This window comes from Giraffa tippelskirchi, chromosome 13, assembly GCF_054371585.1.
Source record: "Giraffa tippelskirchi isolate mGirTip1 chromosome 13, T2T-mGirTip1v1.2.pri, whole genome shotgun sequence".
Lineage (NCBI taxonomy): Eukaryota > Metazoa > Chordata > Mammalia > Artiodactyla > Giraffidae > Giraffa > Giraffa tippelskirchi.
Window position 1 is genome coordinate 107,333,546 of NC_137287.1, and position 16,212 is coordinate 107,349,757.

Below are 16,212 nucleotides of genomic sequence, written 5' to 3' on the forward strand. Positions count from 1 at the left end.
CCCAGGCAAGAATCCTGGAGTGGGTTGCCACGTCCTTCTCTAGGGGATCTTCCCAACCCAGGGATCAAACCCGTGTCTCTTGGGACTACGTGCCCCCGAGGGTCAGAGAAATACTCCCAGAGGAGACAGTATTCAGGCTGGGCCATTGAGATGAGCAGAAGTTTCCTGGGCAATCAGGGAGAGGGGGGCACTCCAGGCAGAGGAAACAGCAGGTGCAGAGCCGTAGACATCTGAAAGGATCATGTTCAGGGTGCCCCAAAGGGCCTCTTGTGTGTGCCTTCTGGGTGGAAGACAGGGATCAGGGTGCAGACAGCCTGTGAATAAGGCCATGGGCCTTGATTTTTAACTTGGTTGATGTTTTTCTAGAGATCCAGTGATAAGGATTGTAGGGAGATCTTTTGCGGGGTGATCCTAAGAAAGCCTTGTTGGGGTGAAGAACGGAAGAAAAGGCAGTCAGTAAAGGATTGCTATCTAGGCAGGTACTGCTGCGGACAATGAGGGGCCCTGGGAGGCTGAGTAGAACACCACACATTTCAGAGTTACCAGCACAAGAGAGCTGAGGAGTCGGGGGGTTTATTCCACCCACACCCCATCCATCGTGGGTTGATGCTACTTCTGGGGGCATCCGCTCTGGGATATGTCTTGCTTGCCTTGTGCATGGGCTGAGCTTGCTCCTATAGACAGAGTCACAGTCTTTGGTAGGTGGAGGTGAGTGCCCAGCGGATATGGGCGGGGCTTGGACAGCATCTACGGCATGTCTCATCCTTCCATTATCTTCTGGGGAGAAGGGACCAGCAAAGTGCCTGTGCCAGGAAACCCAGCTCTTGGGCCACTTGCACAGCCTGGGCTCACCTTCCCACAGGCACCCAGTGCTGAGGCTTTGTCCACTTACCCCCGGGTCAGGTCATGCCTGCTCAGAAGCCTTCAGACCACCCCTCAGAGCTGCAGTTCATTATTTTTAATACTGTTTTGGGATAGATAATATACTCACCTGGATCAGAATTCTAAAGACTAAATGCAATGTGATAACCTGCATGGGATCCCGAAACAGACAAAGGACATTAATGGAAACAGTGAACTCCAGATAAAGCCTGGAATTTCATTACTAGTATTGTATCTGTGTTAATTTCTTAGTTTTGACAAATGTACTATTGTTATGTAAAATGCTAACATTACGGAAAACTGGGTGAGGGTTATACAGGAACTCTCTGAACTCTCTTTGCAACCTGGTATAATCTAAAATTATTCCAAAACAAAAGGCTTAATTTTTTTTTTTAATTCTCAAAAAACATAGTAGAAAAGTCCCCCTCCTACCTTTTCCTCCATCCACTCGGTTCCTAGAGTTTTGGGTACCAATCCACAGATAAGCAAATATGTCCTCTTTTCAGGCAATCAATCAGTACGCTTCTGTAGCACACGCCGTGAGGGCCCTGCCCCTACCATCTCATCTCACTGTCTGGTTCATGTCAGCTGCTTCCTCCTGGAAACACCTGCAACTCTCCAGCTGAGGGATTTCTTTCAGCTTGCCTAGAAAGGGTGGAAGTACTGGGAGTTTGTGCCCCCAGGCAGCCCTCTGCTGGGGCTTTAGGAAGTGGAGAGTAAGCACCCCTGTTCCCTTGGCCCTCTCCTAGGAGATTCTGAGAGGTTCTGAGATGTGAGTTCTCCCTGCTATGCAGGGTCCCTGGGGGGCCTGCACTCAGTTGCTCACTGCACAGGAATGAGTCCTTGATTTTCTTTCCTTGCCTCCCACCCCTCCACTGTGCTTCCTGGAATCACCTTCCAGATAGACCTAAATCCTTGGCTAGGGGTCTCCTCCTGGCTAAGACAGGCCCTTGCTGTTTCTACTTACTGATGCATTTTAAAGAGCTTTTCATGGCAGTATGTAGAACTGCCTAGTTCTTTTTCATAGCTACATAGTATTCCTTAGTGTGCTAGATCATAGTTTGCTTATTTAGTCTCCTAGTGGACATCTGAGTTGTCTTCAGGCTTTTGCTAGTACAGCATTTTAAGAAGAACCCTGTGGGGAATTCCCTGGTGGTCCAACAGTAAGGACTCTGTGCTTTCACTGCAGAGGGCTTGGGTTTGATCCCTAGTCGGGGAACTGAGATCCCACAAACTGCATGGTGTGGCCAAAAAAAAAGTAAGAACCCTGTGCATCCCCATTTCCCATGCATAAGCCTGAGCTGCTGGATAATTCCTGGAAGTAGAATTGCTGGTGGCAGTGGCCTTTGGGGCCCTGCTCTGTTTTGATGGTGGATAGTCTATGGTCTAAGTCTAGGCCCCTGGGGTTCAACAAGGCCCCCTTGATCTGGGCCCAGGCATCTGCCTCCCCACCCCCACCGCAAGGACAACTTGCTGTTTCCAACATTGCCTCCATCTCTCCCCTCTTGACTATGTCTAGCCTATGCTTTTCCCTTCCGTGAAATGCTCTTTTCTACACTTTCCTCTGTTGAAATCCTTCTTGTCCTCAGAGATCTGGCTGAAATGCCACCTCTTCCAGGGAGCCTTCTGGTGCCCCAGTGAGTATTAATGCCTCCTTTCCCTCGACCGCACACTCTGGCTTTGGTGCTTCTCGGAATTTATTTTTATGTGTTGTCTAGTTGCCATGTGTATTTCTGCCTCCTGCACTTGGCCACATGCTCTGTAAGGGCTGGAACTGTCTGAGTCACAGAGCAGGCTCCATAAATGTTGAAGGAATTGAATTAAATGTGCTGGCAATTGCTGCATTCTAGCCATTTTGTTCTGTTGTTTGCCAACACGACCTTCCAGGATGGTCCCTCAGCGGGGCCCAAAAGGAATCAGGCTGAGGCAGGTGAACTCTGGGGCCCATGTGCCCACAGTCAGGCCTCGGAAAGCTGGAGAACAGGGCAGTGTGTCCCTTGGATGACCTTCCCCTAGTAGACCTCTCATAGGAGGGTCAAGGTGAGCAGGTGGTTCAAGGGTGTGTCCCCTGATCCCAGCTTGGGGCTCTGCAAGGTGGTGGCACAGGGGACATTGTTATCTGAAAGCTGAGAGGTGGCTCAGGGAGGAGGCTGGAGGGACAGGCTCTAGAGCCAAACTGCCTGGGATCAAATCCCAGCTCCATCATGTCCTACCTATGTGACCTTGGATAGTCACTTCTTTCTGTGCCCTCTATAAAGTGGGACTAACAGTAGGATGCTCTTCCAAGGGCTTACTTGAGGCTCTAACAAGACAATTCATATAAGTGCTTGTGCATATGTAGGAAACACCTGATAAATAAGCTTCAGAAAGGTCTTGAAAGGCTTTTGGGGGTTCCCATAACAAGTACCTACCAGAAACTTTTGTGGGTGCAGATATGGTCTTGCTGAAGCTCAGACATACTCTCTAAGTGAAGTATCTTAATGTGTTAAATTGTGTAGGATACCCATAAAAGTTACCATTTTAACTGTTTCAAAGTATGCAATTCAGTAGCATTAAGTCCATCTACCATATTGTACAGCCTTCACCACTATTTTCTTTTGTCTATACCAGTCTTTATTGTTGCATGCCGGCTTTCTCTCGTTGCAGTGCTTGGGGACTTCTCTAGTTGTGGTGCAAGGGCTTCTTTTTGTGGAACATGAGCTCTAGAGCATGTGGGCTCAGTAGGTAGAGCGTGTGGGTTCAGTTGCCCCACGGCATGTGGGATCTAAATTCACTGACCAAGAATCGAACCTGTGTCCCCTGCATTGAAAGGCAGATTCTTAACCACTGGACCACCAGGGAAGTCCCCCTTCACCACTATCTATTTCTAAAACTCTTTTATCACCTGTAAGAAAAATTGTGTACCTGTTTAACAGTCATTCCTCACTCCCTGCTCTTCCTAGCCCTTGGCAACCACTAATCTACTTTTTGTCTCTATTAATTTACCCATTATAGATATTTCACATAAATAGAATCACATAAAAAAGCTGGGCTTTTGTGTCTGGATCCTTTAACTTAGTGTAATGTTTTCAGGGTTCATCTATGCCAGAACATGTATCAGTACTTTGTTCTTTTTATGGTGAAATAATATTCTATTGTAGCAAGTGAAGTATCTTATCCACGTTTCCTAGGCGAAGGAACTGAAGCTTGGAGAGGCCAGGTGACCTGTATAAGGTCACACCGCTGGGAAGAGGTAGCGCCAGATTCAAACCCAAGTCAGATGAGATCCAACACCTGTTTTCTTTCTCCCTTAGCACCTCCTGGTGGACAAACACTCTCTTAGCCAAATTAGTCCCATTTGGCGCCTCACAAGGGCCCCACACAGTTGGGATAATCATCTCCACTTTCCAAATGAGAAAACCGAAGTGGGGAAAGGAAGATGACTTGCCTGAGGCCACATAGTGAGTCCTCCAGAACTGAGAGTCCCAGGCCCCACCAACACAAGGAATGTTTTGACATGGCAGCCACCGGGGCTGCTGAGGTCCCTCCAGGCCCTTCTGGAGTGGGATGGGGAGATGAGTTCTGCCTTTGCCCCCTTCTTAGTCCTGTAGTCATCCCAGTGTGACCTGGGGAGCTGTCCGTGGTGCTGACAGGCACCCGCTCTGCAGCTGTGATCAATTGTCCCTTGCCATCCATCCCAGAGTGGTTTTTTGGCTTTTTTTAATCAGCAAAAAAAAAGAGTCATTTCTGTTTACCAGCACCTCAGTCAGACTGCTGACTGTAGCCTAAGCAGCAGGGCGCTGGGGCACAGCAAACCCAGAGTCAGGTGACCTGAGCCCCTTGAAGCGTCCACCTGCCATATGACCTTGGGCGAGTCCCAGCCTCTGCCTGAACTCAGTCAGCAAAGTGTATCATGAGGAAGTGGGACAAGATACAACAGATGCAATGCTGAGCATTCCACAATTAGTGGGCTTCAGAGAGGCTTCTGTGGGCATGGCAAAGGTTGAGACCCCATCTTATCCCCCTCCAGTCCGACGTTACATCATGATCAACAACCACATGCAGTGATCCAGTTCCAGGCAGCACTCGCTGTCCCAGCTGCCTGTACTGGTGGAAATGGTCTCTATCTGCACTGTGTGTGTGGTAGCCACTAGCAAAAACATGGCCATTACGCGGTGGAAATATAGCTAGTGAGACTGAGAAGCTGAATTTTCATTTTTATTTAATTCTTTTTAAGTTTAATTAAATGTCTAGAGCTGGTCTAGACAGTTGGGCTCTGGGGATATGTGGAAAGGAGAGGGCCACTCAGAAAGTGCCCACAGTCCAGGACACACCCAGCCATAATAATGGTTCTTCACCTCCAGAGTGCACTGGACTAGGAGTCAGAGGCCTAGGATCAAATCACACCTACCACCAACATACTGTGTGATCCAGGCCAAATCTCATTCCCTCTCTGAGCTTCTAAGTAGCTAAACATGGGTGGTGTCCAGCCCTGTCTGCTTGTGGGTGGGTCCTGTTGATAAGGACAGTGATAGTGAATACATATAGGGCATTCACCATGCCAGGTGCTGTGCCAATCCATCTGACTATATTATTAATAACTTCATATATCTTTCCCAACAACCATTTTAGGATTCCAGACTCAGGGAGGTTCAGTAACCAGCTCAAGGTCACATAGCACCAGGCTTCAAACTTGGGGAGGCTGCCTCCGGAGCCCACGTTCTCAGCTTCCATACTGCACTGCCTGCAGGGAGAGGACTATCCTCATTACTCCCTAGGACATCTCACAGAATGGCTGAAGAAGGGCAACAAGGCTTAATGTGCCAGGTGGTAGCCCCTTGGTGAAGCCTAGAGGAGGAGGGGAAGGGGAAGTCATGGTAATCACCCTTTCATCTCCCCAACTTTGGATTTTCCTAGGTGAGGGTGGGCTGACCCTGATTCCCCTAGGATTGAGGGGGTCCTGGCCTGGGAATTTGGGGCAGAAATTCAGATCTCATTTAATCCATCTCAGCCACAGACACCTCTTCCTTCGCCTGTGTCCCCATGTTTCTTCTTGCATGGGGTAAACATATGATTCACCATTTAAACCATGACACTTATGAGAATAAAACAGGGAGACTAGCCGTCAGGGATTCAGGATAACAGCTAAAATCTCAGTAAACTGCGATGTATGTCACCCTCTTCGTGCCTGAACATGTATGAGACCAAGCTCTGTGTGGGGTCCTGTTTTGGGCATAGAGGAACTCTCAGGACTGCCTACGATTCCTTAGGGTGGTGGCTCCCGTCACTGGGGAACCCAGAGGAGGCCTTCCTCCTCCACCTGTAAGGTCAGACAGGACTTCCTGGTGGAGGAGGTATCTCTTCTTGGCTTTGAGGATATTAAATAGGGAAGGCGGTTAGGAACAGAGCATTTTTCAGAAAGGTTCTAGGGACTAGAAATAGACCAGCCTATGTGGGACACAGGCATGGAGAAGAAGCCAGAAATGGGAGTGAGTTGAACCAATAATCAACTCTCTTCTCTTCCATTGGGCAGCTCCAGCTCTTTCTAGCTGCCCTCCCCCTGAAGCTCTGTCTGTCCAACTACCTCATTTAACAACTGTGTTTTGTACACCTACTATGTGATGACTCTGTCCTTAGTGCCGGGGTTACAGTTGAAAATGAAATAGCCTGGTCCCCCCCACCTCAGAGCCCACAGAGACTGGAGAGATATATTAATCAAGTACACAGGGAATCAACCAGGATAACTGGAAACCCTGACGAGTGCTTTGAAGGAAATCAAGAAGGTCAAGGGAGAGGAGGGTGGGACGGAGGAACTATCTTGGACATAAGGGTCAGGGAAGGCCTCTGCAGACGTGACACTTGTGCAGAGATTCAAATCAACAGAAATAGCTGGTATGTGAAGAGTTGGAAGGAAAAATGTCCAGTCAGAGGGAACAGCATGTATAAAGGCCCTGTGGCAGGAAAGAGCTGGGGGTGCTGGAGAAATGCTGAATGAGGGAGCCGGTGTGGCTGAGTCAGGATGAGGAGGATGGGTGGTTTTGGGGGGTTGTTGGTCTTTTGGGAGGGCTACGTCTGGTCCTAGTTGCTACATGCAGGATCTTTCATTGCAGCACATGGACTCTCTAGTTGTGGTGCACGGGCTTAGTTGCCCCGTGGCATGTAGAATCTTCCCAGACCAGGGTCAAATCCATGTCCCCTGCATTGGAAGATGAATTCTTAACCACTGGACCATCAGGGAAGTCCAGAGATGGGGTTTTGCCCGAGGGCAGGGGGAAACCTTGAAGGGAACTGGATGAAGTGATTCTATTCTATTTGGGATTTTGAAAGGATGACTCTGTTGATTCTGCCCTTGTAGTCCCTTTGTCCTGAGGCTCTAGGTTTATTTTCTTCTACCTTTTCTGTGTCTGCCACGCAACACTGGGTGCCAAGTGGGGAGTGTGCTGGTGACCTCTGAAGCCTCTGCTGATAACAGGCGATTTAAATGGGGTATGGTCTCAGAGAGGCCTGGTTAGCAGTCCTGTCCCCACAGAGCCCCTCAACTCCAAATCTGTGTCCCTCACCTCAGAGGAGCTCAGCACCCACATCCCGAGCCCTGGGTCTAGAGTTCACCACCAGGATAGAAGGCATAGGAATTCGGCTTTGAGCAGAGGAGGGGACCTAAGTGGGGCACAGGGTCAGCCATGTCTCCTGAGCAGCCCCATCCAGGAGTACCTGCTGGAGCCATTCATTTCTGGCTATCTTGTTGACCAAACAACCAGTTGATTGAATGTCATGCTTTCTAAACAGTTGCTATGGACACAGACTTAGGCTGGAAATAATCCTGACCTTGAAACCATCGGGATAACAGGTCCTTCACAGATGGGGAGGATCCTGGAACCTCAGCCTGGAATGTGGGCTCAGGAGTTGGACTGATTTGAGTTCTTTGCAAACATGGATGTATTAATATTAGTCACCTGTTTCTGTGTAAAAAAAAAAATGATATCAAAGCCTGGCAGTGGCTTTAAAAGCAACCAACGTGTAGGGACTTCCCTGGTGGCCCAGTGGCTAAGACTCTGTGCTCCCAATACAGGGGAGGCAAGTTCGATCCCTGGTTAGGGAACTAGATCCCTCATGCCACAACTAAGTGTTCTCATGCCACAACTAAAGATCCCCAATGCTGCAACTAAGACCTGGTGCAGCCAAATAAATAAATACTAAAACAAACAAAAGAATGTATTATATCTCACACAGTATCTGAGAGTCAGGAACAGCCTCAGGGGATGGTTCTGGCCCACGGTCTCTCATGAGGTTGCAGTCTAGGTGTTCCCCGGGGCTGCAGCCATCTGAAGTCCTAACTGGGCTGGAGGATCTGTTGCCAAGGTGGCTCATTCATGTGGCTGGTAAATGAGAGCTGGCTGTCAGCAGGCTGCCTTAGTTCTTCCCTACATGGACCTTTCCTTAGGGCTGCTTGAGTGTCCTCACAACATGGCATCTGACCGCCCCCGGGGGCCAGTGGTCCAAGAGAGCGAGAAAGAAGCTGCAATGTCTATTCTGACCTACCTCAGAGGTTATTCTCGGTCATTTCCACAATATCTTGTTGGTTACACAGTCAGCCCTGTTTGGGTTGGGGTGGGTTGTACACAAGAACATGAATAGCAGGAGGTGGGACCTCTGGAGTGTATGTTGCAGGCTCACTACCATAGTGGGCTCATTATGCCCACCAAGAAGAGCTGCACTGAGGATTAAATGAGCTCACAAATGGGCTATCCTGCTATCCAGAAAGCATTCAAGAAAGGATCACTTTGATGAGCTGGAGCTAAAAGCTCACCACCCTGTAGCTGCCTCACTTTCTTCATCGCTTCTGAGCATCCCCAAGACCTTTTGCCGCTCTTTCAGTTAGCAGAAGCTTGATGAGTCTCCACTGAGTCCAGGCCCTGTGCTGGGTACAAGTGACACAAGAGTGACAAAGGCAGACCCTGTCCCTGCTATCTCAGGCTCCATGGGACATAAATCTGGGTGATACAGAAGGAAGGGGTGGCAGGTAAGGGACTGCTTTGGATGGTAGTCAGTGCCGGCCTCTCTGTGGAGGCAGCCTGTGGGCTGAGATCTGGATGAAGTGAAGGAGGAGTCACATGGTCAGAGGGGGACAGAGCACTTCAGGCACCAGTAAGGGCAAAAGCCCCAAGATGGGGGGTTAATGATTTGTGTCCAAGGAACAAGATGAAGGTCCAAGGAAGGCCCCTCGCAGGAAATGAGGCCAGGAAAGCAAGAAGTAAGAAGAATGAAAAGCAGACTTCCCTGGTGGTCTAGTGGTTAATAATCCGTCTTCCAATGCAGGGGATGTGGGTTTGATCCCTGGTCAGGGAACTAAGATTCCATATGCCCCAGGGCAAGTAGGCCCATGTGCCACAACTAGAGAAGCCTGCGTGCTGCAATGAACAGCCCATATGCCTCAACTAAGACCTGATGCAGTCAAATAAATAAATATTTTTTAAAAAAAGAAGAAGAGTAAAAAAGATAACCTTTGAGTTCAAGGGTAATGGGAGTTTAAATTGTCTGGGTGAGATCCGATAGGGGCCTAGCCATGGGCAGGGCAGTAGAGGTAAGGAGAAGTGGTGGGATTTTGAAGGATTTGCTGTTGAATGGGATTGGGGTTGGGAGGAAGCAGTAAGAAAAAGATGAGTCAAGGATGATTCCAAGGTTTCCGACCTGAGCAAGCAGGAGGATGGAGTTGTCATGAGCTGAATTGCTCACTGGCCAACTCTGGCTCCAAGGAGAGCTGGGATAGAGCAGGGAGGCCCCACTCTGTGCAGATGGGGGTAGCGGCTGCAAACACAGAGGCGCCACAGAGCAGGGAGGGCTCTCGGGGAGGCAGCAGCTCTGCTGGTTCCTCCATGTTTCCAGGAGGGCAATGAGGCTTATATTAATGAGAGGTAATTATGGGCACCCGGATGGGCCTAAGTATAGCTCGGAGACAAAGGCAGCCAGCTGCTTCCCCTGCAAGGCCAAGGCCTGCCTATTTTAAGACTTCCCCAAGGTGAGGCTCCTGCCACCCCTGGGTGCTGGGTGACTGAGAGGTTGGCACCCAGTGTTCCAAGAATCCTGACCAAGAAAGCTCAGGGCAGATCCATGTGGCCAGACCACCCTCAGCAAACCCTCTATCAAATGCCCAGAGGTGGAAACTGAGAGGGACCCATCCAAGGTCGCAGCAAGTACAGAGCAGAGCCAGGATTTGAATCTGGGTACAGTTGCCTGCATTTTCCACTAAGCTATGTGCCCTCCTACACTGGATGCCTTGGCCTGCCCCCAAGAAACACAGTGAGGTGAGGACCAGAGCACTACTGATATTTATCAAGTGCCTAGAGGCTTTCTATCTGACATATAATTAATCCTCATCTGAAAAGTGAAGATCCTCATACCCATGTTATAGAAGAGGAGACTGAGGCTTAGGAGGAATAATTAGATCACCAAATGACCCGCCGTAAGAAGAGAAAGAAGAGAACCCAGTTACACCCTGGCTTTGGGTCAGATTCCCCAGGAAATAGACTCTGAGGTTTCCCTGGGAAGTCTCTTGGGAACACCTGTGACAGCTGAGGGGCACAGGATGGGGCAGTGGGAGGAGTTAAGTGGAGATGCAGTTACAATAAAGGCCTCGGCTAATCCCAGGGGAAGCTCTGGAGCTGGGATGGCCCATTTGTTCTTAATGGGATAGGGAGGCCAGACCTTGGTGCTGTACACCCATCAGTGACTAGACACAGGCTACCCCTGGGAATAATTGTGACCTTGACTGCGGCATCGCCCTTTGGCGGAGAGCAAGTCCTAACAGGTACCTGACCATGAACTGTCAACAGCCAGTGCCCTTGGCCCCTGGATACGGGAGTGCCTCAGGTCTGAAGTGGGACTGAGGCTGGAGAAGCTGGTAGAAACTAGACCATGCTGGGCCTCCTGGCCCTTCACTCTTCGATGAGGCATCTCCTTACCCTCTACTCCTTAGCTGGTGATGTAGCCCCAACACAGTCCTCTTCCTTTGCAGACCCTCTAGTGCAGGAGGACCAGTGGGGTTATTAGTGAAGAGCCTTGGGTTCCAGGCTGGAGTGTTCTTGCCATGAGGCCTTATGCTGTCCTTTTCCCGGGCTGACATTCTTTGTCTCACAGTTGCTTTAGCTCCAACATGCCATGTGGCTGCAGCCTAGGGTTAGCGGTCTGCAGAGACTAGCTCTCCACAATGGCCTTGAATGCCCAGCCAAGAGCCATGGGGATGGGACTTCCCTGGTGGTCCAGTGGTTAAGAATCCACCTTGCAATACAGGGGATGTGGGTTCAATCCCTGGTCAGGGAACTAAGATCCCACATGTTGTGGGGCTACTAGATGGTCTGTGTGCCACAATGTAAGATCCCCTGTGACATAGTGAAGATCCTGTGCACTGCAACTAAGACCTGACACAGCCAACTAAATAAATAAATAAATTTAACAACAACAACAAAAATCTTTTTTTTTTAAAAAGAGCTTCAGGGAACCACTGAAGTGGAAGGATGCTACTGCTTTGGCATTTTAGAAGTATCATTCTAGTTGCAGTTTGCAGCCTGGATTTTCGGGGTCTTAGAATGAATGCAGAGAGACCAGGGAGGAGGCTGGTATGATTTTCCAGGTGGGCAGTGGGAGTGACATAGACAGAGGATACAGAGATGGGAGGGCATCCGAAAACATAACTGAGGTGGAGTTCCTGGGGCTATCACAGTTGGGGTTCCTCAGAAGCATGACCAAGATAAGGATTCACGTGCAAGTACTTTATTTGGGAATCGGTGGCACAGTGTGGGAGGGGGAGGTAAGGCAGGGAAGGGAGGTGGCCAATGAAGAGAGCGTTATCAAGCAAGTGACCACCCAACCAGAGCTCACTCTCACTGAGAACTGTAGAGCCTACTTCTCTGTTGTCCCACCCAAGGTGGAAAGAGTCAGGGTATTTATACACCAACCACCCAGAGTCAGTGGCTGAGAGCTGCAACCAGAAGGTGCGGTGGGGAGGGGGTTATTAATTCTCCCCCAGTTCCTGCCAGCCACATGTGAGCAGAACGCGCTCCAGCTGCTAGAGAAAGCCCCTGCTCCCTCCAGCAGGGATGCAGGCGCTGACAGTTGGAAATCAGCCTGTTGGACACGGCAGTGATGAGGCCACAGGAGATACGGGTGGGGTACCCACAGCCACTGCTGTGGCGACCAATTGGACATGATTTCAGTAACAGGCTTTTGTTGAAAGACACAGAAACTCAACTCAGACTTAACCAAAAAGGCTCTTAACTCTCATATCTAAGATGTCAGGCAAGATCTTGACAAAGGACTGCAGGCTGATACTCATATAGCCCCCTGAGGATGCCTCTTTCCCAAGAGTTCAGCCATAATCCCAGGGCTGACTCTCACTGGCTAAGAAGGATCCTGTTTCTGTATCAGAGCCAATCAGTACTCCAGGATGCAGAGCTCTGATTGGCCAGGCCTGGGTCACATGTTTACCCCTGGGGCTCCGGCATAAGGCTGATTCGACCTAGACCACAGGAAAGGAGTCTGAATCATTTTCCAGGCACAGTGGGAACGGTTATTAGGGGAAAAATAAGAAAAGGTCAGGAGAGAAGGTGCTCTGGGCTGAGAGGATGAGTGTAGTGTGCACTTCTGGGGCAGGACTGGAGCTGTCTTCTGCTCCTGGTGACCAGCCCGCTCCACCTCTGGTATTTTGAGGGAGACAGTCTCCTGCCGAACCAGCGAGCAAGCAGACTGTGTTGCAAACTCTTCTGAATTTTCAGTATCATTGGCCTTACTTGAGTGCGCACTGAGGACAGACTGCTACACACACAGTTCTCCATCTGGAGAGCCAAGGAGGCTGGCCCCTGAGCCCAGGGACACTGCAGCCCTGAGGGGCTGTAAAGGAGCTTGGCTAGGAGCAAGAGGGATCCGGGGGTGGTTTTGCATTTGCCTGAAACTGTCTTCAAGAAGAGGTTTGCTCAGAGGGAGCTGCTGCTGGCTGGAGTGGAGAAGGATACTTGACTGTCTGGGACACTGATGCAGTGGCTGAAGTCTGAGTTACTTACTTCACTTTGGCTAGAATTGCTTCTCCTGGCCTCAGTTTCCCCACCTGTAAAATGGAGATAATGGTCCTCCACCTCGTTTGGCTGCTTAAGATAAAGATGCAAATCAGCAGAGTTCCTCTCCAGGCTGGGGATAAGGCTCTGACAAGTCACCTGGTGGAAGCATAGATGCTTCTGGGGGGGCTGTTCAGTCACAAGGACCATCATTAGAATGCTCTGGACTTCAGGAGTGGGGTCCCTCAGGCTTCTAGAGGCAAGGAGAGGTTCTGGCAGAGAACGGGGAGAATTCCAGCTGGTGGACTCTGCGCAAGTCTCTGGCTGAGGAAGGCTTGAGGCACTGTTGGTCATGAAAATGGCCAAGTCCAAGGATGGCAGGCCTGCTTCCAGGGCCAGCACAGATCTTCCCATGGTGGTCTACACTGCCAGTGGGACCAGCCCTAGGGATGAGAGGTGGCTGTTTGGGGGGCATGTGGAGTGAGTGCGCGTGTATGGGGCTTCTTCTGGTGAGGAACAGTCATGCAGCCGTGGAATCTGGAGGAGACCTTGGTGGCTCAGTGCTAAAGAATGTCTGCAATGCAGGAGACCTGGGTTTGATCCCTGGGTAGGGAAGATCCCATGGAGAAGGGAATGGCAGCCCACTCCAGTATTCTTGCCTGGAGAATTCCATGGACAGAGGAGCCTGACAGGCTACAGTCCATGGGGTCACAAAGAGTCGGGCACGACTGAGTGACTAACACACACAAGAAGTCTGAGTTTGAACCTGGGTTTCCAGTTTACTGTGAAAATATATTCGTCAAGGTAGGAAAGTGGAACTTATTTTAACAGTTTGCTAGCCTGAGCTGTCGCTTTTATTTACATATATAAATGAGCGGGTGAGTGGGTCTCCATTTTACTCTTTTTTTTTATGCTATCATTTGTATTTGGAATAAAAAAAATGATACAAATGAACTTTAAAAAATTCCTTGTGTTTCTGTATAAATTTTAGAATAAGCTTGTCAATGAAGAATATATATCTTTTTTTTTTTTTTTTTGCTGTGCTGGGTTTTCATTGTCCATTTTACTCTTGATCTCAATGCACAATGCTAAGGGCAGGCCAGGAGTCTTCAGAAATCCTCCCAACCTTGAAATCTGTGGAGGGTCTGGGCTAACCTTCCCCTCCAAATCCAGCTGACGCCTGTCTATCTTCTCTCCCCAGGTCAGCTGCTGCCCGGGAGAGGCGACCCGGGCGCCCCGCTAGGGCGACGGCCCCTGCCCCAAGGGCCGGGATCATGAAAGGCCTCGGTGACAGCCGCCCCCGCCACCTCTCCGACAGCCTGGACCCACCGCACGAGCCCCTGTTCGCCGGGCCTGACCGCAACCCCTACCTGCTATCGCCCACGGAGGCCTTTGCCCGCGAGGCCCGCTTCCCCGGGCAGAATGCCCTGCCAGGGGATGGGCTCTTCCCGCTCAACAACCAGCTGCCACCGCCGAGCAGCACCTTCCCCCGAATCCACTACAACTCCCACTTCGAGGTGCCAGAGGAGAGCCCTTTCCCCAGCCACGCCCAGGCCACCAAGATCAACCGGCTGCCTGCCAACCTACTGGACCAGTTTGAGAAGCAGCTGCCCATCCATCGCGATGGCTTTAGCACGCTCCAGTTCCCCCGTGGGGAGGCCAAGGCCCGGGGGGAGAGTCCTGGCCGTATTCGCCACCTGGTCCATTCCGTCCAGCGGCTCTTCTTCACCAAGGCGCCCTCCCTGGAGGGCACGGCAGGCAAGGTCAGTGGCAATGGCGGCAAGAAAGGTGGCCTGGAGGACGGCAAGGGCCGGAGGGCCAAGAGTAAGGAGCGGGCCAAGGCCGGGGAACCCAAGCGGCGCAGCCGCTCCAACATCTCAGGCTGGTGGAGCTCCGATGACAACTTGGATGGCGAAGGTGGCGCCTTCCGCAGTAGCGGCCCAGCCTCGGGACTGATGACGCTCGGCCGCCAGGCGGAACGCAGCCAGCCCCGCTATTTCATGCACGCCTACAACACCATCAGCGGGCACATGCTCAAAACCGCCAAGAACAACACCACCGAGCTGACCGCCCCACCACCCCCGCCCGCACCCCCGGCCACCTGCCCCAGCCTTGGGGTGGGCACCGACACCAACTATGTCAAGCGGGGCTCCTGGTCCACTTTGACCCTCAGCCACGCCCACGAGGTCTGCCAGAAGACCTCGGCCACCTTGGATAAGAGCCTGCTCAAGTCCAAATCCTGCCACCAGGGTCTCGCCTACCATTACCTGCAGGTGGGTCCCTGCTAAGGTCAGGGGTGGGGTGAGGGGTTGTGGGGAAGGCACCAATTTGAGACCCAGCAGTACCACAGGTTGACTTGGAAAGATGTTTCACTCAGGCCTCTGTTTACTCACCTAGGAATTGGGTGACTGGTGGTATCTTGCTAATAAGAAGATTCTTTCCATTGGTCATGTGCTCAACAGCCATTGATTAAGACCCTTCTGAGACCAGCCCTGAGTAGAGACTAAAACATGTCCCTGCTCCCCCTTTTTAAAAAAAAAAAATATTTATTTTTATTTTTGGCTGTGCTGGGTCTTCATGGCTACACATGGGCTTACCCTAGTTGCAGCGAGCAGGGGCTACTCTTCATTGTGGTGCATGGGCTTCTCATTGCAATGGCTTCTCTTGTTGCAGAGCATGGGCTCTAGGCACATGGGCTTCAGTAGTTGTGGTATATGGGCTTTAGTTGCTCCATGGCATGTGGGATCTTCCTGGACCAGGGATGAAACCTTCGTCCCCTGCATTGGCAGGCAGACTCCTAACCACAAGACCACCAGGGAAGCCCACGTCCCTGCTCTTGAGAAGAAAAATCTGAAAGCTGTGCCATCTATCCCCTCCTAGAACCAATTGCATGGCATTCTGTTGCCAGCCTCCTACCTGGTACTGCCACCAGACTGGGGGGTCCTTGAGGACAGGTGCCATTCTGTCTGGTGCCTATCTGGTGCCATTCTGTGTCCCCCAAGGCCCAAGACAGGGTCTGTCATAGAAGAAGTGCTCAAGAAACACGAGAGGAGAGAGCAGTAGATGAGCAGATGAGCACTTAAGTGAAGAGATCAAAAAATAAATAAGACCTAGTCCCGATTATCAGGATGCTAGGAGGAAAAAAGGGGCTTCCCAGGTGGCTCAGTGGTAAAGAATTCGCCTGCCAGTGCAGGAGATGCGGGTTCAATCTCTGGGTCAGGAAGATCCCCTGGAGGAGGAAATAGCAACCCATGGACAGAGGAGCCTGGCCGGCTACAGTCCATAGCGTCGCAAGAGTCAGACATGA

General features: G+C 50.9%; 1 protein-coding gene across 4 annotated transcripts in view; it reads left to right on the top strand.

The window, feature by feature from the left end:
- DLGAP4 (DLG associated protein 4) overlaps positions 1-16,212 on the top strand; it is a 209,113-nt gene that overhangs the window by 108,198 nt on the left and 84,703 nt on the right. For all 4 annotated transcript variants that reach the window (XM_081560118.1, XM_081560115.1, XM_081560116.1 and 1 more), the window contains one exon: positions 14,107-15,178. In XM_081560118.1, coding sequence (XP_081416244.1) covers positions 14,180-15,178 — 999 coding nt within the window. In that variant the 5' untranslated portion in view covers positions 14,107-14,179. The remainder of the gene's footprint in view (positions 1-14,106; positions 15,179-16,212) is intronic.